Genomic DNA, 27,663 nt, shown 5'->3' on the forward strand with positions numbered 1-27,663 from the left:
CCCCCTTACCCTCATCTCCCACCCCCCACCCCCCTTACCGATTTATAGATGATGTAATACAGAATTGTACACCTGAAATCTATGTAATTTTACTAACAATTGTCATCCCAATAAACTTTAAAAAAAAAAAAAAGAACAATTTACTATCTGAAAAAACAAAACAAATGGTTTTGTTACTCTGTCTATCTAATTTATGAAGGTAATGATCTTATTTCAAGTAAAGTGTAATATACTTTTAAATGTATTTTAAAAAGCACTAGAGAAAATGTAGATACATCCCTCGGGATGTGTGTTTTGAGCCTGGCGTTAGCCTCGTGCTTGTTCATTGTCTCAACCACTTGGATGCAGGTGTCAAAATTCTTCTTTTCTGTTATTTTGTAGCTGAATATTACACCCTGTGTCCCGGAGGTGAGGGCTTCAGACCTAACCCCATCACAATCATCTTAGAAGGTGAGTGCAGCTCTAATTATCACCCTGATTTAAACAAGGTAAAGAACTGACTTTAGAGAAAAGCTGGTAGAAATGTCAGGGTGGAGCAATTCCAACAAGATGAGTTTGCAAAATTACAGATGGACAGTCCATCACCAGGATGCGAAGTGACCACTTGTAAGTCGGAAAGAGAAGGCCCATTCCAGTGATCTGATGGCTGATTGTTCTGCACAGAAACTCCCTTTGCCAACTGTAATTATCCCCAACTTGTTTTCATCAATCACTCTCCTCCAATGACAGCAAAGTTCCATGACAAAGCCAGGAAAATCCATGTTCAGAGTAAATCCACCACCTAGGTGTGCATTCACGTGGGTGCATGGACGCCTATGGGTCCTCCAGGATCCCGTGTTTGAAAGCTCTCAGGGTAACTCTTGTCTTGAGTGATGGTCTCTTTGTAAGCAAGCTGTCTCCTCTTGTGTAGACATTGATGAATGCCAGGAGTTACCAGGTCTCTGCCAAGGGGGAAACTGCATCAACACTTTCGGGAGCTTCCAGTGCGAGTGCCCACAGGGTTACTACCTCAGCGAGGAAACCCGGATCTGTGAAGGTGAGGCGAACTCATACCTGAAAAACAAACAGCACAATTCCCAACAAAATTCCTGATCAGGCCAATGGAGAAGGCTCCAACCTCACACTCTACCAGACGATCAGTTGAGACGGAGTCATAGCTTTTTTCTTTTCATATCAGCCTTGCCAGATACATTAATGTACAGCCCATTTGCTGTAATTTATTACTGTTTTTCTCTGAGTAAATGGGTTGATTAAATATAAATGAGGAAAGCTGTGGAGTAGTGTAAAAACATTCACTATGTAGTGTTATTAATTCCGGTATTGATAAGGATTATATTTTAAATAGGGAAAATAGGTAAGCTTAAATATAACTGTTCAGTTAATATTTTTCAGTAATTTTTAAATATTGGACTTCATGTTGGACCACTATAAAAAAATGCAAAGATTATGCAGATGCCTTTCTTGCATCCATCTTCCCTCTTACCGCATGGCACTGGAGTCATCCTTTTATGGGGGCCTGTATCCCCACTAGCCTGGGAACTTCTTTATAGCTACAATTCCTGGCGTACAGTAAATTTCCATAATCATTTATGGAATGAATGAAGCCTTCTAATAACATTAAACATGTAAGCATTTCCATTATAACCTTTCTCTTGCAACGTGTTAGATAAATGCACCTGGAAGAAATACCATTTAATAAGGAGAACAACCAGAATCTACATTGCTTCTAGGTCTCTTAATCAGTACTAATTTGAAAGGAACTATAAAGACTCTCCTAACTGCATTCAGTGTAAAGTTGGCACTAAAATACAGTTTTAAATGACATAAGAGGAAAGTTGGCTTTAAAGCAATTCCATTTGAAGAATATGAAATCTCAATTTAAAAAAAATAGGTGCCATTTAAATTATTTTTTGCCACTTTGGAAAATTTCATTTGGTGAGTTTCATTTTTGAATATTGGATTTTTTTTTCTTTTAAAGAAAGACATACTTTGTGTCATATAAATGCATATTTTGGAGCATTTCTCTGTAATTTAAATTCTGAATTTTATGAAAATATGGATTTTTGGGACTTATCTTACACATTGTTCAGTAGTTTAAATAACATAAATTCATGGGGGAAATATCTTAATTAATGGATATTCTTGTGCTCTAGACATTGATGAGTGTTTCGCGCATCCTGGTGTGTGTGGGCCTGGGACCTGCTACAACACCCTGGGAAATTACACCTGCATTTGCCCACCTGAATACATGCAGGTCAACGGAGGCCACAACTGCATGGGTAGGTAAAGGTCTCTGAGATGAATTAGGTCACACTTGTGTGCTTCCCATGGAAGGCATTTATGTCTCAGAGTTATTATTCATAAAGTTTGAAAATGAAATCTTTAGGAATCATTAAGTATTTCAAAGTCTTATAAACTTCTGGTTCTGCATCATGTTTTTGAACTTTGGCTGTGTAATTACATTTATTTTTTTGTTACCCCTTAATCCAGTTAATAACATAAGTAAGTCACAGGATATAATGCAACATAGAAAATATAGTCAATAATGTCATTGTAACTTTGTACCATAACAGATGGTTACTAGAGATAATGTGGTGACTGCATTCTAAGGTATATAAATGTAGAATAACTACATTGTGCACCTGAAACTAATATAATATTATATGTCAACTATAATTTTTAAAAAAGAAATTATTATATATAGTTACGTTTTATTTTTTTTTAATTCAAATATTACATATTATTAAAATGAGACCTTTTTTATTTCAGGCATACAAAACAACATAGTAGTTAGACATTTATATACTTGACAGAGTGACAACCCTATCCACCTGACACTGTACATAGTTATTACAATATTATTGACTATATTCCCTATGCTGTACTTTATATCACCTGACTATTTTTTATAATTGACTTTCAGTATTATTTTATATTAGTTTCAGTAGTACAGCATATTGGTTAGACATTTATATAATTATGAAGTGATATTCCCGGTAAGTTTTTACATTATTGACTATATTCCCCATACTGCATTTCACATCGTTGTGACTATTTTGTAACTACTGATTTGTACTTCTTAATCCCTTCACCTTTCTCACCCAGCCCCCAGACCCCCTACCATCTATTAATAGTAACCATCAGTTTGTTCTCTTTGTCTATGAGTCTGTTTCTGTTTTGTTTGTTCATTTATTTTGTTCTTTAGATTCCACATATAAGTGAGATCATATGGTATTTGTGTTTCTCTGTCTGACTTATGTCACTTAGCATAATACCCTCTAGGTATATATAGTTGCATTTTAAAAGCATGAATCTGAAGTAGGAAATTTCATTAAATTACATAGTCTTAAATAATTTTAATGTTCCATCTATAGACATTATTTTACAAATGAAAACATTTCAAATTTAATATGTACTACTTTTTTAAAAATGCCTTTGAGTAGAGAAACAAATATCTATTAACTTTGTTCCCCAAGAAAATTATAAATGAAATTCCTTACTTAAAAACAAGAGAGATGTTAATCTAAAAATGATTTATGTTCAACTTAAAGAATTCTTTTAAGATACCTCCAAATGACCGAGACATTTTTCAGAGTTGTACTAATGGAGAAAGTTTGGTATCTTCAGGTGTTTAGGCTTCATTATTAGCTACTTGCTGATATGATTGGTTGACTTACTTGTTTTTCTACATGTAGACATGAGAAAAAGCTTTTGCTACCGAAGCTACAACGGAACCACTTGTGAGAATGAGTTGCCTTTTAATGTGACAAAGAGGATGTGCTGCTGCACATACAATGTGGGCAAAGCCTGGAACAAACCGTGTGAACCATGCCCAACGCCAGGAACAGGTAAGCACACCACTCCTGCTTCTCCTGAAGGTCGAGGCAGTGACACACGCATATATGTGACTCTATAGGAAAAGCAACTGTGTACGAAAACTAGACACGCTCAGTTCTGAAACCCAGGCGGCCTTCTCCAGAATTCAAATGCTGATTTCTGAAGTATCTGTTGAATAGGAGTCTGGATCCTGAAAAGAAACCCCATTGTCAAAGAGCTAGTTTATTGCACTGGTCCATTTAAATTCATTATCTTAAGCCATGCTGGCTAATTATTCATTTAGTCATCAAACAAATATTTATTGAGCAACTACTGTGTGTCATGCTAGACTTGGAAGGTGTAATTTTTTGATGGGAAAAAACATGTGGTGATTTAAAGTCCATCAAGTTCAGTAAGTTTCTTTCTTTAGTTCAATATTTAAAAATATGCAAAAATAGATGTGAAAGCAAACTTTACATAACAGCAACTTATTGTCAAAGTAGTCCTCATGCATTTCTTTTCCCCTCAAACTTAACTGGAATTTTTAGGCAGGAAATAAAGCTTGTCTTTACATGGTAAAATATTTCTCACAAGCAGATTCTTTTGAAAGAAAAACTGAAAAATAATAGACAAGAGCAAAAAGTAAAAATCTTAAACTTGTTGCCCACTCAGGTTCTTTTATGACCTGGAAAATGGTATTAAACTACTTTCAATAGTTTTAGATACTAAGAGTTAAATCAGCAGGGCAAAGAAGAAACAATGATTATGCATTTGTTACCAAAAATTACATTGGTATATGCATTAAAATGTTTCATTTAATGTGATGAAATGAAATTAAGGAGAGACTTGATGAAATGACACATGGGGCCTTTCCCAAGTGGCTCAAGTTCAATGGGCAAATGGATTTTCTTAGCCCTATTTAGCCATAGTTTTGTTCTGAAAAATCAAATACAAATATTTTTATAGTTTTCTAATTTAAAAATTCCATCAGTTAGAAATTGAAGATCACCGGCTTGGTGAATGAAATATCACTTTTCTTTGTAACTGGAAGTAAAGGGCTTAGGTTTGAGAGCCAGGTCTATTTTTAATTTGAAGCTCTGCCACCTATTGTCTGACCTTATGTAGATTATTTATTTTTTCTGAAACTGATCCCTCAGATATAAAATAGGGATAATAAATAACAACCGTGACTAAATCATATGGTTACAGTGACTATTAAATGAAATGAGAGATATAAATTACAGTTCTCACATTGCCAGACAATTTGAAACCATTAAATTAAGCATCTACTATGTACCTCTCTGTGTGCTCTGGATGCTCGGTGAATATCGTGGGTAAATATACAAAGCCCCACCCAATAGCAGTTGGTATATAGTCTGTAGTATGTGTTTTACCTAATACTGTTTTCAAGAGTTTTACACCCTTGTATAGCATTGGGCATCAGTAGCAATCTACTTCTTAAAAATTAGAATTCTTTTGAATTTCTATTAGTTTGGTGAATTATATGTAGTAGTTGCTATTAACAGTCTCTAATGCATTGTTTTTGATGCCTCAAATTTCACATTTTAGCAAATTGACATTTATGTGTTAAGAAATTTATGTCTCATTCATCATTTTTTATTAACCTATTTGACCACTACAAAATTATTTTTTCATGCCGATGCCTTTGTGTAATTCCTAATCCCTTTTTCAGTTTGTACTCTAATCTGATTTTTCTATCTACATAAATTGGATCATTTTTAAAACCCTCACTATTAAAAGAATAAAAGAACTTATGTGCCTAAAGGAGATACTTTGAATCTTGTAATGATTTATTTATTTTCTAATATTAGAGCAGTAAAAAGTTGATAATTTAATAATAATAATAATAGTAAAAAAATGCTTAGACTACTTCTTGGATCTAAGAGCTGGCAATGTTATCAAGTAAATATAATTGAAATTAACATGTCTGATTGTGAATAACATAAAATATATTTGTCAGTGAAAGTGGTGCTATGTAAAATGTTACTTTGAAAGAGGTGGAGAATTTTAATAGTGCATTTACTTTGTTTTTATTTTAAAGCTGACTTTAAAACCATATGTGGAAATATTCCTGGATTCACCTTTGACATTCACACAGGAAAAGCTGTTGGTGAGATTTTCCAGATTATGTTTATTTTAATACATATATGTAACATTTTGTAAAACTCTATTCAGTGTTTTTAAAGTTTGAAGTGCCATGAAATATAATGATCTGGATTCTGATCTAATACAGTTAGACAAGAAAGAGATAACATGTTTACAGACTAACCAAGTGTTATAATAATGGTATTATTCAATCAGCATAGTCTGGTGATAGCGTTATGACAGTTATGTGACATCTCAAGATTTCACACATATCAAGCTAAAACTATAGTTTTTCTTTTCATGAATATTGTATTACATGACTCTAATCCCCCTTATTTTAACCTTTAGTTGCTGTTTTCATAAGTGTATGTTCAACTTTTGGGTGTACATTTGCAGTATCCCTTTCTATTGATCTATTTAGGAATTTGCAAGATTATTAATTACATAAATTACTTCCTTCTAAATGTACTTTCTATTGCTCATTCTACTTCTCTTCTTCAAAGGTTAAATAAGTAATATAATTTTAAGTCTCCATTATCAATGCATATGTAACAAATAACATAAAATTAAGAAAACATAATGTTCTTTATCAGATGAGTAGCAGCAGTTAAGGGAGTCTGACCAGTAACTTGAAGAGGGGGCTTGATTCCCTAGGAAGTACATTTGCTACACTGACACTAAAATAACTTGGTGTATTTGATCAGCTACTTACATTTTTTCATCACTGTTTAAAGGAAGTACTCTATTTTATGGTCCATATGCTTTCATGAACCACAAAATCGTTCATACCAGTATAGAATTGATTTTTGTGACACTGAGTGTGTGTTCTCATTCCAGTGTACACATAGCATTGTTCAAGGTTTTATGGTAAATACATTAAGCAGAACCACATATATTTAACCAAGTCTATTCAATTTCAGACATTGATGAATGTAAAGAGATTCCAGGCATTTGTGCAAATGGGGTGTGCATCAACCAGATTGGCAGTTTCCGCTGTGAATGCCCAACAGGATTCAGTTACAATGATCTGCTCCTGGTCTGTGAAGGTAATTGAATGATGTATGACCTTCATCCAAAAAAGTTCGGTGGACATAAGTGATTTTCAGAAAGTTTTACTATTTTGTCCTCAGTATTTCAGAATAGATCACCAAATTGGCTAAGTGAATGTAATGCTGATGCAATAATGAAAGTTTCAAGTGCAGTTGTTGCTCTTTCAGATATTGATGAGTGCAGCAATGGTGATAACCTTTGCCAGCGAAATGCAGACTGCATCAATAGTCCGGGCAGTTACCGCTGCGAGTGTGCGGCAGGTTTCAAACTCTCACCCAACGGCGCCTGTGTTGGTAAGAAGGAGACCGATTCATTCTTTGGCCCTGAGCACAACATTCTTTATATTGCCTGCACTAAAAAACTGTCCATGCTTTTCTACCAAAAAATTATTCTCAAAGGTAGTTTTGAAAAGATTTTCTGAGTCCGTTCATTCATATTGAACCTCCTTCCCCATGCATTTTAGATTATTTTATTCAGAAAAGAGGTCTCTCCAATGGACTTTTAGATATTTTTGTTAGGAAAGGAGGTCTCTCCAATGGATTTTCCTAGGATGGGACCTAAACTAAAATAGTATCCTCGAGATACCAATCAACATTAAAAATTGCATGATTTTAAAAGAGAGAGACTTGGATACTTTAAAGCCTGTCTTTATTTTGATTCAGCTGTTGTTATGGTTCATTTTCAACCTCTCTGTAATAATTAATAGCAGGTTATAGAAACGTGCCTGTGAAAAAATAAAGGAATTTTAATAAAAATCAGATATGGGTAACATGTGTTTTATTTTTTGTTTTAGATCGCAACGAATGTTTAGAAATTCCTAATGTTTGCAGTCATGGCCTGTGTGTTGATTTGCAAGGAAGTTACCAGTGCATCTGCCACAATGGCTTCAAGGCTTCTCAAGACCAGACCATGTGCATGGGTGAGAGGAGGACCTGAGTTCCGGGGGGTGAAGTGCAGCTGAGCGTCCAGAAGAGATTACAGTTCAGTCACTTGCCATGAGGAACTACCATGTCTCTGTCAGAAACAGTCCTGCAAAAATTTAACAATGTGAAACTGTTTATGGTTTCATTCAATGTAAAATTTGCAAGCAGGACATACCACAGTATGTTCCTCAGTTCGGTGTTCACAACCTTTCCCCCAGATAGCACTCAATTCACATGCTTAACCTGCACCCTGGGACACTCAGGGTTATGTGGACGTCACCACAGGATCAGCTGCCTTTTACCCCTCTCTGTTCCCACTCAAGAAAGCCTTTCAAATGCAAGAGTGCAAGGGAGTAGTAAGAGAGACAGTATTAAAATGAATATATACACACACACAAACATATATGCAGAGGGTGCCAAAAAATGCATACACATTTCAGAAAGGAAAACGATTAAAATTGTAATACTCAACATATACCGATAACAAAAGATGACTACAAGTCACGTTTGACTTCTGCGATTACGAGAGGGGCTCAAAGTAGTTACCATCAGCATCCAGACACTTCTGATTATGGCAAACTCCTGCCTGAGCAACAGTGACCAAAGTGTCCACTTGTATGCATTGTTTTGACAACCCCACTACACTTTTCCTCAGAATCATTGAATGCATGGGATTTATCTGCTTCTTTTGTTTTTTAACTCTTAAAAACAATTTTTAGAAGCAAATGTAGCAAAACTCTTTAAAAAGTTCCAGTAGCTGTTGTAATGGTTAGTTAAGCGGTAATAGTATTCAGTAAGTGCTTGTTGAGCTGATGATTAATAAGATTTGAAAAGCAGATGGGCCGGATGTCTTGGAACTCAGCAGAACCACTTAAATCTGATGTCAGCCACTGGCTCTATCTTTGCCGAGAGACTCTCCTCCGTACTTTGCACTGAAAGAGGAAACTCAAATTTAAAACTTGGCTATTTGTAATTAGCATGTTGTCAGTTTAGAAAAAGTTAAAAAGTTAAAGTTGTGCATCTACTCTTTCAATATTCAAGATGCCATCTACATGAATGGTGAAGTCAGATTGCAGGACTGCAGAACTAGTTTTACTTTATGGCACAGCCATACAATGAGGAGCACCGGAAGAACATCTGTGTTTATCCGTTGCCGCCTAAGAGCACCCCCAAGGACGTCTCCCGTGGTGGTCGGAAGGGTTCTCTAGGGGATGCTTGTGCAGAAGACAAATGGAGGATTGGCCGTATTTGCGTGGGCTTTCTGAGAATCCTTGCTTATACGTGCTTCTCCTGGCTGCACTCTCTGAGGGAGAGAATACGAATAGCTAAAAAATATGTGAGATTTATGAATGGGAAATTCATATGGAGAAAATCTGCCCTCAGTGCTAACGATTCATATAATAAAAGTCAGCTAGACTTTGGTAATACGTAGCTTCAACAAAGCTTCCTTTCTAAGGAGCAGTACCTTTTTTTGCAGGATAGGAGGGTTTCAGCAGCCTGAAATTCAGTCCAGGGAATCTGCTCTCGTATTTGAGGATGACTTTTTGAAATATTTTCTTAATTCCATGTTTTTGAAGGCTAATAATATTGAGTTCTAATAGACTACTTCAGTTTGGGTTCATTCCACTGATTCATAAAATTTAGGAACTGAAGTTTATCTTTGTTGTGCTGATCAAATTAAGGTATATACATTTCTGGGGGAGTGTTTATAATGCTTCATAGAACAAATTGTGTTAGTATGTCAAAAGACTGGTTTCATTACAATTGACAAGCAAACTCTTCATTAAAATATCTCCGCTAAGGGATTGCTTGCTTCGCCTCGGTCTGAGCGTTATATGTGCCTATAAGTCATTAATCAGCACTTTTTCTTATAATTTTATAATTTAGAGTTTTCTCTACCTCATACTTACACTTTCCTTAAGTAAATATGGGTTCCTAGTGCTGCATAAGGAACATCTGAGTGAGTAGTTTAAAATAATGTGAATGTTTTGTAGGCTATGCTTTTCCAGTTAAAAACTGAATTCCTTTGAGCCAATGTTTTTTTGCAGATGTTGATGAGTGTGAGCGACATCCATGTGGAAATGGAACCTGTAAAAACACTGTTGGATCCTATAACTGTCTCTGCTACCCAGGGTTTGAACTCACCCATAATAACGATTGTCTGGGTAAGCACTCAGTCTTTTAGTGCTTCTATTTCATTTCTACACAATATACTGAAACAAAAAAATAAAATCAAAGAATAAATAAATATTTTTATTATTAAAATTGCAAATGTGTGTGAAAAGGTGTGTATTATCACTGGCTAATTTCTAGTTAACTAAAGCCTTAGTGTTGGCTTAAATAACACAGCCATCTGCCATGCTGAGTGCTTCTGCCAGTCAACCAAGAGATTCAGGGGGAAAGGTCATGCAGGTGATAGTAAAAGTATTGGGACTGCTTTCTGGTTTGGAGTGATTTTGACCCCTTAGATGGGATCAAAGATAGACCTGTCATTGTTTCAGTGGTATTACAAGTATTTCATATAATCCATTCTTGATTTATATTCAAATACTGGCAGTCCCCAACTTAAAACATGTTGTGCGTTGAAATTTCATTTTTGAAGCCCGGGATGCCTTTTCCCACAGAAACAGTGCATGATGACTGACTAGATTTCCAGGTCAGCCCTCAGAAGCCTGTTTGATGTCTGTTACTAACTGTAGGTTTTCAGTGGAAAATAAAACTGTCTCCTTTGCATGGTACAGAATTTTGCCCCTAACAACATTGATTGAAATAAGAATTGCTAGTGAGTGGAGGGAAGTTGCCTGTATCTGGTGGAGGAGATAGTAAGAGAAATGACCACAAATGTTGATGGTATTTCTTGTTTACCACATGTCAGGCAATGTAACTTTAATTTGCACGTTCCTATAAGGTATGTGAAAATAACAAAGCCTTTCTACCATTATGGGACCATCACAACCCAAAGGAAGCTACCCTCTAATTTAATCCAACATATGTTCCTCTCAGTTTTCTTTATTTTTCAAAATTCGACAACTGTGAAAAAATTTTAGAGCTAATTGGACATTTTATTCATCAACCACTTTCTTGTCTATAGTTTCTCAGACCCTTTGTACAGCCAGGGAGAGCTAAAGACACGGATATGGCTCTGATCAAAGTACAGTCTTCAAACAACCCAGAAAATTACTCAAATGCAATCAACCCTAAGCTTAACTGAAAACCTAACAAAGAAGTTTTGTTTTGTTTTTTCAAATTCTGTATTCTGTCAGCAAAACACAGCAGCAATTTTTTAATCTTTTTAATATAATTGATTTTTCTTTATTTAATATACTCCATTGTGTTTGTCCTTTGAATGAAGTCAGCCTATCTCCAGGTAAAGTCACCTGCAAACTACTCAGGCAAGTTAAATTCATATAGCCTTTTGCCTTTGGGAAAAGAAATATTTTTTCACTTGGAAAAAATGGAAATCTTCACCTGAAACCCTCCACTGTTATTTGGTTATAAATTTCTGAGTTATGTTAATATCAAAAATGTGCCCTTGTGGTTGAAATACAGTAGGGATCTATGTGACCTTATAAATGTCACATGATTTGATATGAGCCATTTTTCTCTGTGTTGGTGAAAAATTATGGTGTAGGGTTATTGTAATTGTGTACCAATAAATATGTTTTTAAGTTGCAGCTGTGACACAATATACCTGTGAGAGCTCTTTCTGAAAAGCTAACTCCTGTTTGCTTACAGACATAGATGAGTGCAGTTCCTTTTTTGGTCAGGTGTGCAGAAATGGACGGTGTTTTAATGAAATTGGCTCCTTCAAGTGTTTATGTAATGAAGGTTATGAACTTACTCCAGATGGCAAAAACTGTATAGGTAAGTATCTAAACAATAAACAGTCTTTATTTATGTTATTTTGTAAAATAGTAATGTGATGTCCCCCCCAGCCCCACTTCGGGACTCATTCACATTTCATTTGATCATCTGATCACATGACCTAGTAAAGATATCATGGTAACTATTCCTTATAAGGAATAAGCCAACAACTGGGAACAACTCACGCACAGTGGTTTTATTGGGACAGAACTTGAAGCTGTCCATGTCTCAGTAAAAATAGACAAAGGAAACAAAGCAAGAAAATTAGCCTCTTGTCAAATGAGTAATACCCAAGATGTCAAAAGAGTATCTCAGGGCATTATTTGTCCATAGTGACCAGGCAGATCAGAGGGCCTGAGTTGAAGTTATGTTAATATCACCTGACAACAATTAACCTCATATCTGAAGCATTTTTTTCTCTTGTTTCTCTTTAAAGATACTAATGAGTGTGTTGCCCTTCCCGGCTCTTGTTCTCCTGGCACCTGTCAGAACTTGGAGGGATCCTTCAGGTGCATCTGTCCCCCAGGGTATGAAGTCAAAAGCGAGAACTGCATCGGTGAGACTAACATCTATTCTGAGGTCCATGAACTGTTCAGTATAATAAGACCTGGCACAGACTCTGTAGAAGTCCACTAAATCCGAACCACCACAGGCATACTGACCCAAGGAATTAAACATGCAGCTGCCAACATCTGTTTTATTGAACTATCAAAAATGATTGGAAGGGGGAATGGAGGGAATACAGAATTTAGGGATGTGGGATTTTTCATTAACAGAAATCTACACTACTTAGATACTTTTCAGTGTACTCTTTATCTTTTTTCCAAATGCCAATAGAGACTCTCTACTGAATTTAAGGAGTATCTACAAAAATCATAATCTTTGACAACCAATTTTAAAACAGCTATTAAAGGTATCCACAGTCCTAGAAATGTGAAGCAGAAAATCTTGACGATGCTGTTGAGACATTTTTTTTCCTTGGGACAGCCTCATGTCAAAAGAGAAAATATTAATTCATTTGCCCTAACATGTTTTTTTTCTGTTGAAACTCTTCCAGCTTATAAGAACATTGTAACCACATCAAAAGTGGGTCCCAGAATTTCCAGGTGGACATGACTGAAGGCTGACCTTTCTACAGTTACTTTATTTCACTTTTATGCAAATTATTTTTTATGGTCTTGTTGAAATTCAGAAGCATCAGCATCTTAGGGTGATTCCTAAGGGTTCTTTTTTGCCTTTGAGTTTACTTCATCAAATTTGATTATTTTTCAGACCACGTAATTATCTATAATGGGAATCCCTACCCATTCCAATTTGGTCTTTACATCTTTTCCCTTTTCTATCTGATTTGTATAGTTCATTGTAATATTGTCTAGTGTTTTTAATACTAAAGAAAAATAAATAATACTAGAAGTATCTTAGTAAGAAATTTATTGAAAAGTTTAAAATCCTTTCTTCCATTTCTTTTTCCATATTTAATCTCATTATCCCTCTGATCCATCTATTTATGGAACAATAACAGTAGCAGTATGTCATCCATTAGGAGGGAAATGGAAATATATGTATTTTTGTATCAAAAAGATTCAGCTACCTTTTCTCTTAGTGAAAGACATCTATGATTCAGTTGCAATTTTATTAAACTTCAGAAATGTTTTATTTTCTTTATCCAGGTACTCTTTTGTACCTCTGAAAAATTGGTTTTTTTTATTAACTTCTCCTAAGAATATTTCCTTCAGACTAGAATTTCTTCTATCAGTTTTTCCCAGATGAGATGCTTCCTAACATGATACACATACACACACACACATACACACACACACACACACACATATACACATGTACACACATGCACACATATCCATTCCAACATTCAGTGGACATTGCAGAGAATATAGCACCTTTTAGGAGCTGGAAATAAAAAACATAGTCCTTGCTTTCAGGCAACTTACTGTCTAGTAGAAAAGCCATATTCTGCAAGTAAACCAGTTTTACAAACCTTCCTTACAATCCAACGTGACAGACGCTGTCCTGGAGGTATGTTCAGGCTGCAGGAGCACAGCAGGAGGCTGTGAGTAATGATGGTAGTGGTGAGAGGATGGCCTGTCAAGGAAGCCTGTCACAGAGGAGTGGCGACATGTGAGGTGGCTCTTAAATGTTGGATAGGCATTTACTAATCAATGATGGCAAGGGAACAGAGGAGGCCATTTGAAAACACACGCGACACAGTGTGGTAAGGGGCATCGAGCTTAGCCCTGCAGGCAGTGTGGAGCATTGCACGGTTTTTTACAAAGGATGTGATATGACTTGCTCATGAAAATTCTGCAGATATTAACTGAGAAAATAGTATGTGCCAGACCCTATGCCGACCAGGCCGAAGGGGCAGCAGTGATCCAGACAGACAGACATGGCATGTCCTTGTGGAGCTTGCATTCTAATGTGCCTGGAGTTGGGTAATGGTTATTCCTTTAGTTTAAGTAACCCATTAGATAAGCACTTCCGATGAAAAAACGCCAAATATCACTGGTAAGGAATCCTTATTTATTTTAAGGAACCATTCTGGAATGTGGTGGGAATGATAAAATTCTCAAAACGTGTCTGAGTCCTCCTAGTTCCATAGGCACAGATTTTCAAACAGACGTGTGTTTTAAAAAGACAGCCCTGGTGGCACTAGGGAGAGAAGAGAGGGAGATGCCATAGTCAGAAGATTTATGGTAATCCCGTGATAAATGATGTTGAGTTTGAATGTACAGTGGAAGTAAAATTGACAGACCACATGCTGCTTGCAGATGGAAGTTAAAGGTCAACGTGAGGAATAAAGGTGACTCTAGGACCCCAACTTGGGTTGCTGAGAGGGGCATCAGGGAAGGAGACAGCGGAGCCCATGATGCCTGTAAGACATTGAACTAGTCCTGTTAGGTCGGCAGGTGGATGTACATACACCCCTCGGGATCAAGTGCCGGGAGCTGGATGGATGTGGATTTGGAAGTCTGGGGCGACGGGTTGGTTGAAACTGGATATAGTCTTTGACTTTTGAAGCAATAATTGTTTGCTTTGAAAGAATAAGTAAAACATTTATATAATGTAATCTCTTGTGTCGTATTAAATGCCAGTGGTGGACTGTTGTAGGATGATCAAATTGTTTCTCTGGAACAGCGTAGTGATTTGATTAAGCTACTAAATCCTCCTGCTGTTCTGCAGATATAAATGAATGTGATGAAGATCCCAACATCTGTCTTTTTGGTTCCTGCACCAACACTCCTGGGGGCTTCCAGTGCATCTGCCCACCTGGCTTTGTCTTGTCTGATAATGGACGGAGGTGCTTTGGTAAGCTTTGGGATAACTGCTCTGTCACAATTCACCCTTAGAAACTTCAGAGCCGCACAGTAAGTCATCGTGCGAGTGTTTATCACTGCAAAGGACATGTCTGTGGCAGACACATCATCTGTAAATCAAAAATACAGGTCTCAAAAGTATATGCACTGGATAATTTTTAAGGTGCTTTGAATTACTGGCTCTGTTTCTACATTTTTTTGAATTTCATGCTAAAAGTAAAATTCTTACTTTGTTTCACCATTTTCATTTTGTTGTTGGCATAGATTTGTTTCTACATTGGTATATGCGTTGTTCTTGCCAAAAGTTACCTAGATTGGTTTGTTGTTGTTGTTGTTTTTAGGCTGCAATGCAAGGATGGAGAAAGAGACTTGGAAATCATTTAATATTGCGCATAATTTCTCAAATTTCCCCAGCACATTATAAAAATATTTTAATCGTTTTAAATAATTAAATAAAATTTTATAGACAGGTCATCTTAAATTGGCAAGTGAAGTCAGCAATTGAGGCTTCCCAGACCTGTCTTTTCACTGCTGATGTAATTTGTATCAGATGCTCGGCCCGTGAAAAATGTTCTGTCAGAAATAGCATTCTGTACAAATTATTCCATCTTTTAAAATGATCAGTGAAGAGATCTGTGATGTTTGCTTTCTTGATTAGATACTCGCCAGAGCTTCTGCTTCACAAACTTTGAAAATGGAAAGTGTTCTGTACCCAAAGCTTTCAACACCACAAAGGCAAAATGTTGCTGTAGTAAGATGCCGGGAGAGGGCTGGGGGGACCCCTGTGAGCTGTGCCCCAAAGATGACGAAGGTAAGGGCAATGACAGGAAACACCACGTTATGCTAGCTTGGGAATTTTGTCAGAAGTCAGTTTGCGTAATTTATGACTGTTTGGAGGGTGAAATTACCCCCTCACATAGAAACTTGAATGGTTCAGTGAACAACCTAATCCGAGAGACATGCTTCAGCTTTTCTATTCAACACATGTACGCGTAGATAGGTACCCTGTGATTTCACTTTTATTCCTTCAAGGTTAGTATTGCTTTCAAAGGAATGAATTTGAGAGGTGCAGGGTAGAAGATGCAAGGAGAGGATGAAAATGATTGCTGCGGGAATCCCACGTGGGTGTTACATCACAAGCTGGGCTCAGAATCTTATATAAAATTCTGAAAAGCTGAGTCAGTACCAGTGGCCATTTGTTGGAAGAGACCAAGAGCTTCCAGGTCTTATTTTCTTAGCACAGCTGAATTGTAGGGTAATTCCTAGCAAGCTCAGAACTGGCTTGGTCTCTAGGTCAGAAGTGGCTTCTGTGTGTAATGGGCAGAGGCAGAGACAATGAGCAAACAGATAGAACCAGATCCCTCAGTAGTGGCACCCTGGAAGGAGCTGGGCAAGCTCAGGGGACTGTTTCTACCTATGCTCAGTGCTGCTTTTGAAATAAGTCATAAAAATAAAAGACTCTTGTCAAAAACAGCTTTGTAGAGGAAAAGTAAGTCCCATGTCATGCATAGTGTTAATCAGTTCTTAAGTTCTCTGATAATTGAGGCTCTTCAGTAATGGGGAATTTGTATTTTTTCTCTGTAGTTGCATTCCAGGATTTGTGTCCTTATGGCCATGGAACTGTTCCGAGTCTTCATGATACTCGTGAAGGTGTGGTTTGATATATTTTATTTCTGTAACCTTCTTTTATATGAATATATTACTGTACATTTATTTTATAAACCATGGAATTTTACTGTGTAATATATAGTATATTGTACTTAGTGTACATACACAATATTTATTATATATGCATATGTGCATCACATTGATCATAAAACTATGTTGTGGTATATGAAATACATTATCTATTTCTCTGGTAAAAGAAATGTTCATATGTTTCAAAATGTTAATCCTGTTGAATAGATATACACAGCTTTGGCGTATCTTTTTATATGAGGAAGTTCATGGGCAATTCTATATTTCAGATGTCAATGAATGTCTTGAGAGCCCAGGCATTTGTTCAAATGGTCAGTGTATCAACACAGACGGGTCTTTTCGCTGTGAATGCCCCATGGGTTACAACCTTGATTACACTGGAGTACGCTGTGTGGGTGAGTGTTGACTCCACATCATACACTTTCACAGTTCTGTATTATTTCTCATATTCAGCAAAAGGTCTCTCAGGCACCCTGGGTGGTGGTGGGATCTGCAAAGCCAGAATTAAGTAGTTAGCAATTGCTCTTTCTTCTCCCACCCTACATTTTCCAGTAGGTCTGATTTATGTGAAGATGGAGAGAGTTGCCCAACCTCTGCCTTCAACCAAATATACAAACTCTGATGTGTCTAGAGATTTACAGTTGCCAAACCACTAACTGGCAAAGACATCCATTTTACTTTATGACTTTCCACCCCTGCTCTGGTAGCAGAAGACCACATTCCTCTTTGGGTTTGTGATTTTTAGGGCAAGCACGGCGGTCTGTGGGCTCGGAGCATTGCACGCTTGATCCTTTGGGGTCCTCTGCACAGCACAAGAGCCAGACAGCCAAGACCGAGTAGGGTGCGAGAGTCCTGGGTGCCCTGCAGTGACCTGGAAATGTGCGGTGCCAGGTGGATATTCATACACATGCTCCTGTGAAACGAAAACTTCTCCAAACTTTGTAGCACTGTCTCATTCTTTTACAGATACCGATGAATGTTCAATCGGCAATCCATGTGGAAACGGTACATGCACCAATGTTATTGGGAGTTTTGAGTGCAACTGCAATGAAGGCTTTGAGCCAGGGCCCATGATGAATTGTGAAGGCAAGTGATACTTTTCTTACTATTTCTTCTTGATACAGAATGGGTTGTTTTAATGTCTCAGCTTTTATTTATATTGTTCTGATAACCTATTAATGATTATAGTCATTACAAATGTGTTTTCATTTCACTGAGCATAGTTTCGATACCTGGTTTAAAGCCCTTGTCTGATAATTCCAGCATCTTGGTCATCTCAGACTTGGCATCTGTTGGTTGTCTTCTGACTTGAGATTGGGTCCCATTTTCCTGGCTCCTCATTATGTGGGTTAATTTTGGATTATACCCTGGATATTGTGAATGGTATCTTCTGGAATAAGTTATATTACTTCTAGGAATGTTGATGCTTTTGTCTTAACTTGGAGGAACATAAAAGCAGATTGTCAGGCCTGTGGAAGACAGTGGTTCAGATTTCAGTTCTGCTCTGTAAACCTTCGTGGCTAGCTTCTTTGATTTTCCCCACACATGCATGGTTAAGTCAGTAACTTGGGCTGACTTTATGCGTAAAATAATAGTGTTTTTCCTTCTTTGGCCCTCTCTTTTCTGGGGTTGCCCCTCACTCTTCAACAGTCTGGGTGGCCCCAAGGTTCCCGCCCCTGATTCCTCTAGACAGAAGCTGAGAAAGTTTCTATTGAAAATTTAGCTGCCAGGTGCTGCCATTGCCAGGACTGTGGCCATCCACAGGGTAATTTCAGAAAAAGAAGAAAGAAAAAAAAAAACTTGGAAATTTGTTCCTTGTCGGTCGTTTGCTGAGTTTTGACTCGCCACTAAAGACGACTTCTCTTAGTTTTTAGTTGACTTCCAGAGTGTATAGTTGTTATTTGTAAGAGGGTGAGTTTGTTAGGTACCCAGTTCTCCATACTGTAAGTGGAAGTTCTACTGTCCTGCTGCTTTCTGCATGACTGCCAAGTAAACATTAGGGTGGTGCAAAAGTAATTGCAGTTTAAAAGGTTAAAAATAATTGCAAAAACCACAATTACTTTTGCACCAACCTAACCCATCAGTGTTTATTTACACAAATAATAAGAACCCTGGGCGCTGAGCCATGGCTGTGTGTTTCTTTGATCAGATATCAATGAGTGTGCCCAGAATCCACTGCTGTGTGCTTTCCGCTGCATGAACACGTTCGGGTCCTATGAATGCACGTGCCCGATTGGCTATGCCCTCAGGGAAGACCAGAAGATGTGCAAAGGTAAGGCCACAGGCAAGGGTGTAGTTAGAACTTAATTTGCCGTGCCTAATGATTTTATCGAGCTTTACAGAAATGTTTATGACAGCATTTTGCTGGTACATTTCCATACCTGGACAAGAAGACACTTGGTGGTCTGTCCAATCAAGTCGAAGATAAGATGGGACGAGGGACCCACCCACTGTCATCCTTTTGGGTTCCTATGAAAGCACAAAGTGCCCTTTCCTGAATTTCTTGCCACTAGGACCAATGCTGAAACTTCTAAGTCTAGAATAGAGCCAACAGCTGAAAAAGCCTAGGCTCCTCCTTTCTGTCCCACAATACAATTAATTACATTGTAAGAGCCAGAAAACCAAAACTGTGACAGAAACGTCCTAAACAATAGTCTGCTCCTGAGAATTTGTTTTTCTCTTTTAAAAATATTGTGTAGACCTGGACGAATGCGCTGAAGGGCTGCACGACTGTGAATCTAGAGGCATGATGTGTAAGAACCTGATTGGCACCTTTATGTGCGTCTGCCCGCCCGGGATGACCCGGAGGCCGGACGGAGAAGGCTGCGTAGGTAAGGCTGTCACTGATGCTGTGGTGTATGTACTTCTCCCACTCCAGCACAGGCTTCTGCCACTGCTGCCAAATCATCTGAACCGCAAGCCAGCGATTTTTCCAGCTGTTCAAGGCTGTGCTGTACCTCGACCTCTTCCTTCCATCTCAGGGTCCATGTCAGTATAATCGGGTCTGGACATGCAGTGGCAGTTAATGCCTGTCCTAGAGTATATGCCCCCTTGTCTACTGTAATTATGTGTCCTGTAACTCTAAAACACTAAATTAACAAGTGTAGGAAGATGCCTTGAAACAGTTAGGCTCATGTAGCAAAATAAAAGCATGAGTTAATGTTTGTTTTCTTTCTCTTTCTTTCTTTCTCTCTCTCTCTCTCTCTCTCTCTCTCTCTCCCTCCCTCTCCCTCCCTCCCTCCCTCCCTCCCTCCCTCCCTCCCTCCCTCCTTCCTTCCTTCCTTTTTTATCATTCCCATGAATGAGGAGAGTAAAGAGGCAGATACTCTCCAGAAACTTCTTACAGGCTGGCTGGCTCTGTGACCTTGAGCAGTTTTTTTTTTAAACATATTTGAATCTCAGTTAATTCATCTATAAAGGGAGGAGGTAGGGCTAGATCTCTAAAATGACTTCAAGAGTTTAAAATGCTGTGGTTTTTAGAATGCAAGTCAAAGTCTCATGCCATGGACACTGCCCATGGCCTCTGTATCCATTATCTCAGCACTTTATCCTCAAAGTCTCACCTAGGACACTGGAGCCCAGCACAGTCTTCCTTCTCCTTGAGAAGAAGTGGCTCCCCCTCCTTTAATTAAGAACCTGCTGCTCCTTCCTTACCTCCAGAACCCAGAAAAATGTGGGTATTTTTGGAGGAACATTTAAAATTACTAATAATGTCTTATTTGGGGGGAAAAACAAAAAACTAAATAAGATTTCTTAAAATAAATCTATTAGGGATTGCCTGGTGCTAGGAGTAAGAATACAGAGCGTGGTTGGAAATGGACACTAGGGATCCCTTTGGGAGATAGAAGCATTCTAAAACTGAATCGCAGTGATTGCACAAGACTGTAATTTGCTAAAAATCATTGCATTGCACATTGAAACACGCAAGTTTTATACAGCATCTAAATTATACTTCAATAAAGCTTTTTTTTTTAAATAAATCTACCATAGGAAAAGAATGTTCATTGCAATTTTACATGTATTAACAGCAACAAAAAAGAATAGGAAACAACCAAAGTGCCATCATAAGAGGATAGCTAAATAAATATGGCATATCCATGCTATGAAATGTCAACAGCAGTTAAAAGTAGTAAGATATATGTGTGTACTGAAGTAAAAAGAATCATAAATATATAGTTACAGAACAATATATGCAATGTGTCATATTATAAAGGAAATTATAAATAATACTATGCTTTCCATAGGGACATATGCAAGCAAGTAAATACACATGAAAAGATTTTTTTTTTAATAATCATCGAAAGAATTACCTTCAGGGAAGATTTTGAGATTTGAGGTTACTGGTCTGAGGTGAATTTAACTATATCTGTCAATTTTAATTTTTTACAAAAGAGTGAGTTCCTGAATTACATGTGTAACATAAAATTCATTTTTAAATATATGCAACAACCCATCAGGTTATGATTGTATTTCAGAGTTTCTTTTAATCTATTAGATATTTTATTCAAATACACTACTTAATAAAGTTAAAAATAGATTGTATCAGAGGTTCAGTTATGCAGTGCTTTTTTCAAAAACATTTTTCTTCCAAGATCTGAAAACCCAGAGATTAAGCTAGACTCCTAAGTCTAGGAGTAGAGAAGTTTACAGAATAACGTATGTCCCTCAAAATCTTGCACAGGGCGAATACTAACACGTACGGAAGGGTAGAAATAACATGTATGGCAGACATTGTTTACCATCCTGGTTTCTTATGTACGTGAGATTTATTTTCATCTATTTCTCTCTTATTTATTTAAGCATGTATGTGTGTGTGAATTTCATCCAGCTGAAATACTTGCAAATGTGTTTTACTTTTTATTCATGGAAATTTCTTATTTTTCTAACTTGCTGAATTTTACTTTATATTGTTGTTACTACATTCATATGTGTGTTTCCTGGGAAGAGGAGGGGGTAGGCATTGTGATCAGGTTAAGAACCCATATTTCTTCTTCCTGGATCTCTCATAAGTGAGCTGAATGACTTGAAAGTGACTTAATTCTCTGTGCCTCCGTTTCCTCACCTATACAGTAAGAAACTATGATCTGGGTGGGAGAAGTGTGTCTGCTCTAGCTCTAATATTCTATGGTACCATGAACTTTCTTTAAAAAAAAGACGACACAGGGCAGCATTATATACTTGTAAGTGTTTCATTGTTAAAAGATGCTTCAAAAAATACATGTTCTAAAACTTTGCTGCTCCTCAAGCTTTTCATGATACCATGTTGATTACTGTAACTTCTATAAAACTGTTTTTGATCATCAAAAAACTCTTTGTAGAGAAGTTTTATTTTATTCAGACATATTTTTACAATTAGAAATTTCATGAACAACCAACCAAAATATTAAAAAAGTATTTACAAATGTCACAATGAAAGGTAAAGCCACAAAAAATAAAAATAAAAAAAATAAGAGTGCTGAGTACAATGAAATTGGAATCCAACAAAATTACCTCAAAATAATGTCAAATGCAAAATTAGCTAAAAATATTACAGGGTAAAGAATTAATGTTGAATAACTAGGGTGTACCCCTAAAACTAATATAATATTGTATGTTAGTTATATTTTTAATAAAAATCTTTAAAAAATTTAAACCATGCTGATTCCTATTTCAACTATATCAATTTCTGACATTTGAGTGAGAAATTTCGACAGAGGAGTTCCATGTCGTAGGTCATTTAGACATAGGCCTTTCTTGCGATATTTCACTCTTCCTTTTTGGAGCACTCCAAACGATCGCTCCACATTTTGTGTGTAAATCAAAAGCAAAGAAAAAAGTAAATCACATTTGAATCTATTACAAATGTGGTGGTATGATTGTATGTGTGTATTTGTGTGTGTGTATGTTTGCATGTGTTTCTTTTATTCAAACAGTGTATCTTTTTTATCATACAATTGTTGAAAATACTAAAAATAGACAATTGTATTCATTGTGAGGAATTTAATATATGGGGAGAAAGCGAAGTCTTATCTAAAGACTTGCTCTGAAGCAAGATGGAAAATAAAGTAGATCTTAAAATATCACCTGTGAGTCTATTATAAATGTAATGGTATAATTTTTGTGTTTCTTTCGTACACATATATACATATATTATTTTTCAAATTTTGAGTCCCATCTCACTAATGTCTACATATCTAATATGCCTTATGGACTATCCTCAATAAAATTTAACACAAAGGAAGTAAATTTTGTCTCTCGTTCCCTATTGTGAATATCAAAAGTGTCTAGAACATAAGAGGCACTTAATAAATAATTGTGATATAAAGGAATGAATTGAACCAAGATCCTATATTTGGAAATTGTGGCTGTTTAATTTTGTAATATTAAATACTCACATGTGATGACTACAGTTTAAAAAAAAAAGAATTAAAGTTATGTAGAAAATCCAAAACCTCTGTAAAGAAAACTAAATGTAGAGACAGGAATTTGATTATGCAATATATTATGCCCCAATAATTATTTTTTAAAATAAATAATAAATGAATAGAAAAATCTAATAGAAAAATTTTACCAAGATCATTAAATTTTAATGTAAATACCAACAGAATAATTTTGGGGCTTCATTAACATTACTTAAATGTAATTGACGGGAAGGAAGGCTTTGTTTTAAATATGATGGAATAAAAAACGTTATTTTACTCCCATCCCTTAAAGGTTTTAGAAATACGACAGGGAAGGGAGAGTACTGTTTCAATTTAAGTGAAGAAGTGATCACAACTACAGACTGAAAAAGAATACAGATATCTCTAAAAATAACTGCCCCAATTTAAAAAGTTCATCTAACAACCTTTGATTAGAAGATAAGGGAATTGGGTGAATGGGAGGAGTATGGAATATTTTTGTAGAAGCCCAGTTCCATGCTACAGGGTCAAGAGGCATAGAAGTGAAAGAGAAATCACAGTGACATGCTGAAACGTAAGGAACTTTGCTCAGAGTCGTGCTGACCTCCTAAATTACCTGAAAGTTTGAGTATAAATGCCCCAAGGACAGAGAGCATAACAGCTTTGGTAAGAGAGCATTCATAGAACAAACTTGAATTGAAACTGGTGATCTTCTGCTGTATTGTTTTTCAGCAAACAGCTGAACTGGAGAAAATTATTCAAAGATAAATAATTACACAAGACTGCAACAAAGGTATATATGCTGGGGAGGGGGGTAAAGGAAGAAAGGAAAATAAACAAGAATTGGATTAAAAGACTTCAGAACGCAGAAGAAGAGTTTAGAAAAATAAAAATCCAAATAGAAGAAACTGAAAAAGATGATGAAATCGTATCAAGACATAATGAGATTAGGAAAGAAATAAAGCTACCACAGAAATTAAAGTCACGTTAGGAGCAATAAAAAGTAGAAAGGGATGAAGACACAATCAGTAATGTGGATATGGAGGTGACTAATAAGATGATAGAGGAAGAAGACAAAGAAATTTAATATGTACATAAATGAATTCCCTTAGGTGGAAAAAAAACCTGAACAAATAAAACAAAAATATGCATATATTTAAATACATCTGAGTATTTGTGGAAGAAATACTTGTAGAAAATATTTAAATATGCATATCAGAAGAGCACACTGCTCCATGGAAAATGTTGCAGAACAGTCATTCATTGTTTTCTATTAATTTACTGAACATCTGCAATGTTTATAGTTCTGAGGATATCAAAATAAACTACAAGGACAAGTTTTTTCCCCTCCATCCCCTCAAGTAGTTTATGTTCTAGTCAGGGAGAAACAGACATCAAGCAAATAAAGAAATAGTCAACATGATAATATAGTGGTAAATCTTTTTTGAGAAAACAAAATTTAGTGATTGAGTGGGAGCTACTGTTTAGAATACATTTTTCATGGAGGACTTCTCTGATGAGGTCACTTTTGAGCTGGGACCTGGGAAGGAAAAATGCGGAGCTAACAAAAGCAAAGATCCCTACGGCAGGAATGAAAGCCAGTGTAGCTGGAGTTTATGCCAGGAGAGTGGCATGAGGTGAATGAAGTCCAGAGGTCGGCAACAGCGTTGCGGGCCATAGTAAAGAGTTTGGTTTTGTGCTGAGTGCTTTGTGGCAGAGCGATTCAGAGTGTGGGCCAAGAAGATGGATGATGAAGATGAGAAATGCAGTTTCCTATCTAGTAGTTCTGTGACCTCAGGCAAGTTGCCTTCCCTGTGTGCCTCAAAATTCCTCATCCAAAAATAAATAGGAATAATGAGATCGCTAACCTCACCAGATTATTGGGAGAATTAAATTAGTGATTTCCTGTAAAACCCTTGGAACAGTGCTTGACATACAGTAAAATTTCAATTGTTACTTATTGTCTAAGATCTCAGGTTGCCTTGTAGATAGATAATGCATTGTAAGGGGGTAGGAGCAGAAGCAGGATTCATTTAGGTGGCTATTTTAATCATCCAGATGAGAGAGAAAAGAGGTTCAGATTAAAGCCATAGCGGCTTAGAAATGTGGTGCAATGGATAGATTCAGAATATACTTTGGGGATAATAAACAGAACTGGCTAGTGGATTGATTGGATATAGTGGATGAAGGAAGATATATAAAAGATGAGTCCTAGGAGTTTTACTGGAATAATTGATTGGATGAAGCTACTATTAACTAATAAGGAAAAGATTAAAAGAAACCGGTTTGATTTGGGGTCACAGAAGAATAAAAATTCTGTTTTAACTATGTTAAGTGTCAGATATGTATTAACTTTCCAAGTGGTAACATTAGGTAAGCAGATATATTTATGAGCCATAGCTGTAAGTTGCTGATAAATAGGTAGTACTGAAAAAATCATAAAATTGGACGAGGAGGGAGGGAGAGAGAGAGAGAGAGAGAGAGAGAGAGAGAGAGAGAGAGAGAGCAGTGACTGAGCTCTGGGCACTCCAATATTTAGAGTGATTAAAAATGTTTAGAAGACCAAAATGAATAGCCTTCAAGATAAGTTGTCCAGGTCATGACGGAGTCATGAGAGTTAAAAGAATGGATTATTGCAACACTTGGGAATAGTCATTTGTAAAGCTGCTGAGATACAGAGTAAGATATAGACAGAGAAGTAACAATTAGATTTGGTGACTTCTTCAGGCACAGTTTCCATGTAGGAGTAGAGCACATGAGTTATGAAAAGAATCAGAGGTGAGGAAGTGGAAATGACAACCATAGATCATTCTTTCCAGAAACTTGTATGGAACCACGAAACACCTTCAATAGCCAATGCAACCTTGAGCAAGAAGAACAAAGCTGGAGGCATCATGCCTCCTGATTTCAAATTATATTACAGCAGTAGTAATCAAAGTACTGCAGTACTGGCGTGAAAACAAACATACAGATCAATGGAACAGAATAGAGAGTCTAAAAATAAACCCATACATATACAGTCAATTAATTTTTGACAAAGGAGCCAAGAATATACAATAGAGAAGCATAGTCTCTTCAATAAATAGTGGGAAAACTGGACAGCCACATGTGAAAGAATGAAACTGGACTCCTATTTTACATCATACACAAAAATTACCTCAAAATGGATTAAACACTAGACGGTAAGTCTTGAAACCATGAAATTCCTAGAATAAAATATAGGAGATAAGCTCCTTGACATTGGTCTTGGCAATTACTTTTTTTTTTGGATTTGACACCAAAACAAAGGCAACAGAAGCAAAAATTAACAAGTGGGATTATAGCAAACTAAAAAGTTTCTGCTGAGGAAAGGAAACCATCAGCAAAATGAAAGGGCAACCTACGGAACGGAAGAGAATATTTGCAAACTGATAAGGGGTTAATATCCAAAATATACAAGGAACTCATATAACCCAATAGCTGGTAATCATCATCATCATCTGATTTTAAAATGAGCAAAAGACCTGAATAGACATTTTTCCAAAGAAAACACAGAAGGGATCAACAGGTATATGAAAATATGCTCAACACTGCTAATTATTAGGTAAATTTAAAAAAAAATCCAAAATGAGATACCACTTCACACCTGTTAAGATGACTGTGATCGAAAAGACAAGAGATAGGTGTTGATGAGGATCTGGAAAAAAGGGAACCCTGTGCACTGTACCCTTTGACACTGTTGGTGGGAATGTAAATTGGTGCAACCAATGTGTATGGGGTATGGAGGCTCCTCAAAAATTAAAAATAGCACTACCATATGACCTAGCAATCCCATTTCTGGATATATATCCAAAGCAAACAAAACCATTATCTCAAAAAGATATCTGGACTCTCATGTTCATATCACAATAGTCAAGGTATAGAAACATCCTAAGTGTCTGTCTATGGATGAATGCATCAAAAAAGTGTGATATATATATATATATATATATATATATATATATATATATATGTATATCATGTACATATATATCATATATATGTATGTCATGTACATATGTATCATATGTATATAGTATATGTAATGAAATATTATTCAGCCTTTAAAAATAGGAAATCCTGTCATTTGAAACAACAGTTGGTGAATCTGGAGGGCATTATGCTAAATGAAATAAGCCAGGGAAAGACAAATACTGCATGGTATCACTTCTATGTAGAATCTTAGAAAAACAAAAGCTGTTGAGCATTTTCTCATATGTCCATTGGCCATTTGTATATCCTCTTTGGAGAAATACATATTCAGGCCCTCTGCCCATTTTTAATTGGATTGCTTGTTTTTTTGTTGTTGAGTTGTATGAGTTACTAATCATCAGAGAAATGCAAATAAAAACTACAGTGAGATATCACCTCACACCAGTTAGAATGGCTATCATCAACAAGACAAATAGTAACAAGTGTTGGAAAAGCTGTGGAGAAAAACGAACCCTCATACACTGTTGGTGGGAATGCAGATTG

The 27,663-nt window shown here is 36.5% G+C and overlaps 1 protein-coding gene across 1 annotated transcript in view; it reads left to right on the plus strand.

Moving 5' to 3' along the window:
* FBN2 (fibrillin 2) overlaps window positions 1-27,663 on the plus strand; it is a 262,671-nt gene that overhangs the window by 209,287 nt on the left and 25,721 nt on the right. Inside the window, exons 38-55 of the mRNA XM_019732405.2 lie at window positions 382-450; window positions 911-1,036; window positions 2,154-2,279; window positions 3,696-3,848; window positions 5,879-5,947; window positions 6,843-6,968; window positions 7,140-7,265; window positions 7,766-7,891; window positions 9,944-10,060; window positions 11,631-11,759; window positions 12,196-12,315; window positions 14,958-15,083; window positions 15,750-15,902; window positions 16,676-16,741; window positions 17,059-17,184; window positions 17,756-17,875; window positions 18,939-19,061; window positions 19,489-19,620. Coding sequence (XP_019587964.1) covers window positions 382-450; window positions 911-1,036; window positions 2,154-2,279; window positions 3,696-3,848; window positions 5,879-5,947; window positions 6,843-6,968; window positions 7,140-7,265; window positions 7,766-7,891; window positions 9,944-10,060; window positions 11,631-11,759; window positions 12,196-12,315; window positions 14,958-15,083; window positions 15,750-15,902; window positions 16,676-16,741; window positions 17,059-17,184; window positions 17,756-17,875; window positions 18,939-19,061; window positions 19,489-19,620 — 2,133 coding nt within the window. The remainder of the gene's footprint in view (window positions 1-381; window positions 451-910; window positions 1,037-2,153; window positions 2,280-3,695; window positions 3,849-5,878; window positions 5,948-6,842; window positions 6,969-7,139; window positions 7,266-7,765; window positions 7,892-9,943; window positions 10,061-11,630; window positions 11,760-12,195; window positions 12,316-14,957; window positions 15,084-15,749; window positions 15,903-16,675; window positions 16,742-17,058; window positions 17,185-17,755; window positions 17,876-18,938; window positions 19,062-19,488; window positions 19,621-27,663) is intronic.

This window comes from Rhinolophus sinicus, linkage group LG03, assembly GCF_036562045.2.
Source record: "Rhinolophus sinicus isolate RSC01 linkage group LG03, ASM3656204v1, whole genome shotgun sequence".
Taxonomy (NCBI): domain Eukaryota; kingdom Metazoa; phylum Chordata; class Mammalia; order Chiroptera; family Rhinolophidae; genus Rhinolophus; species Rhinolophus sinicus.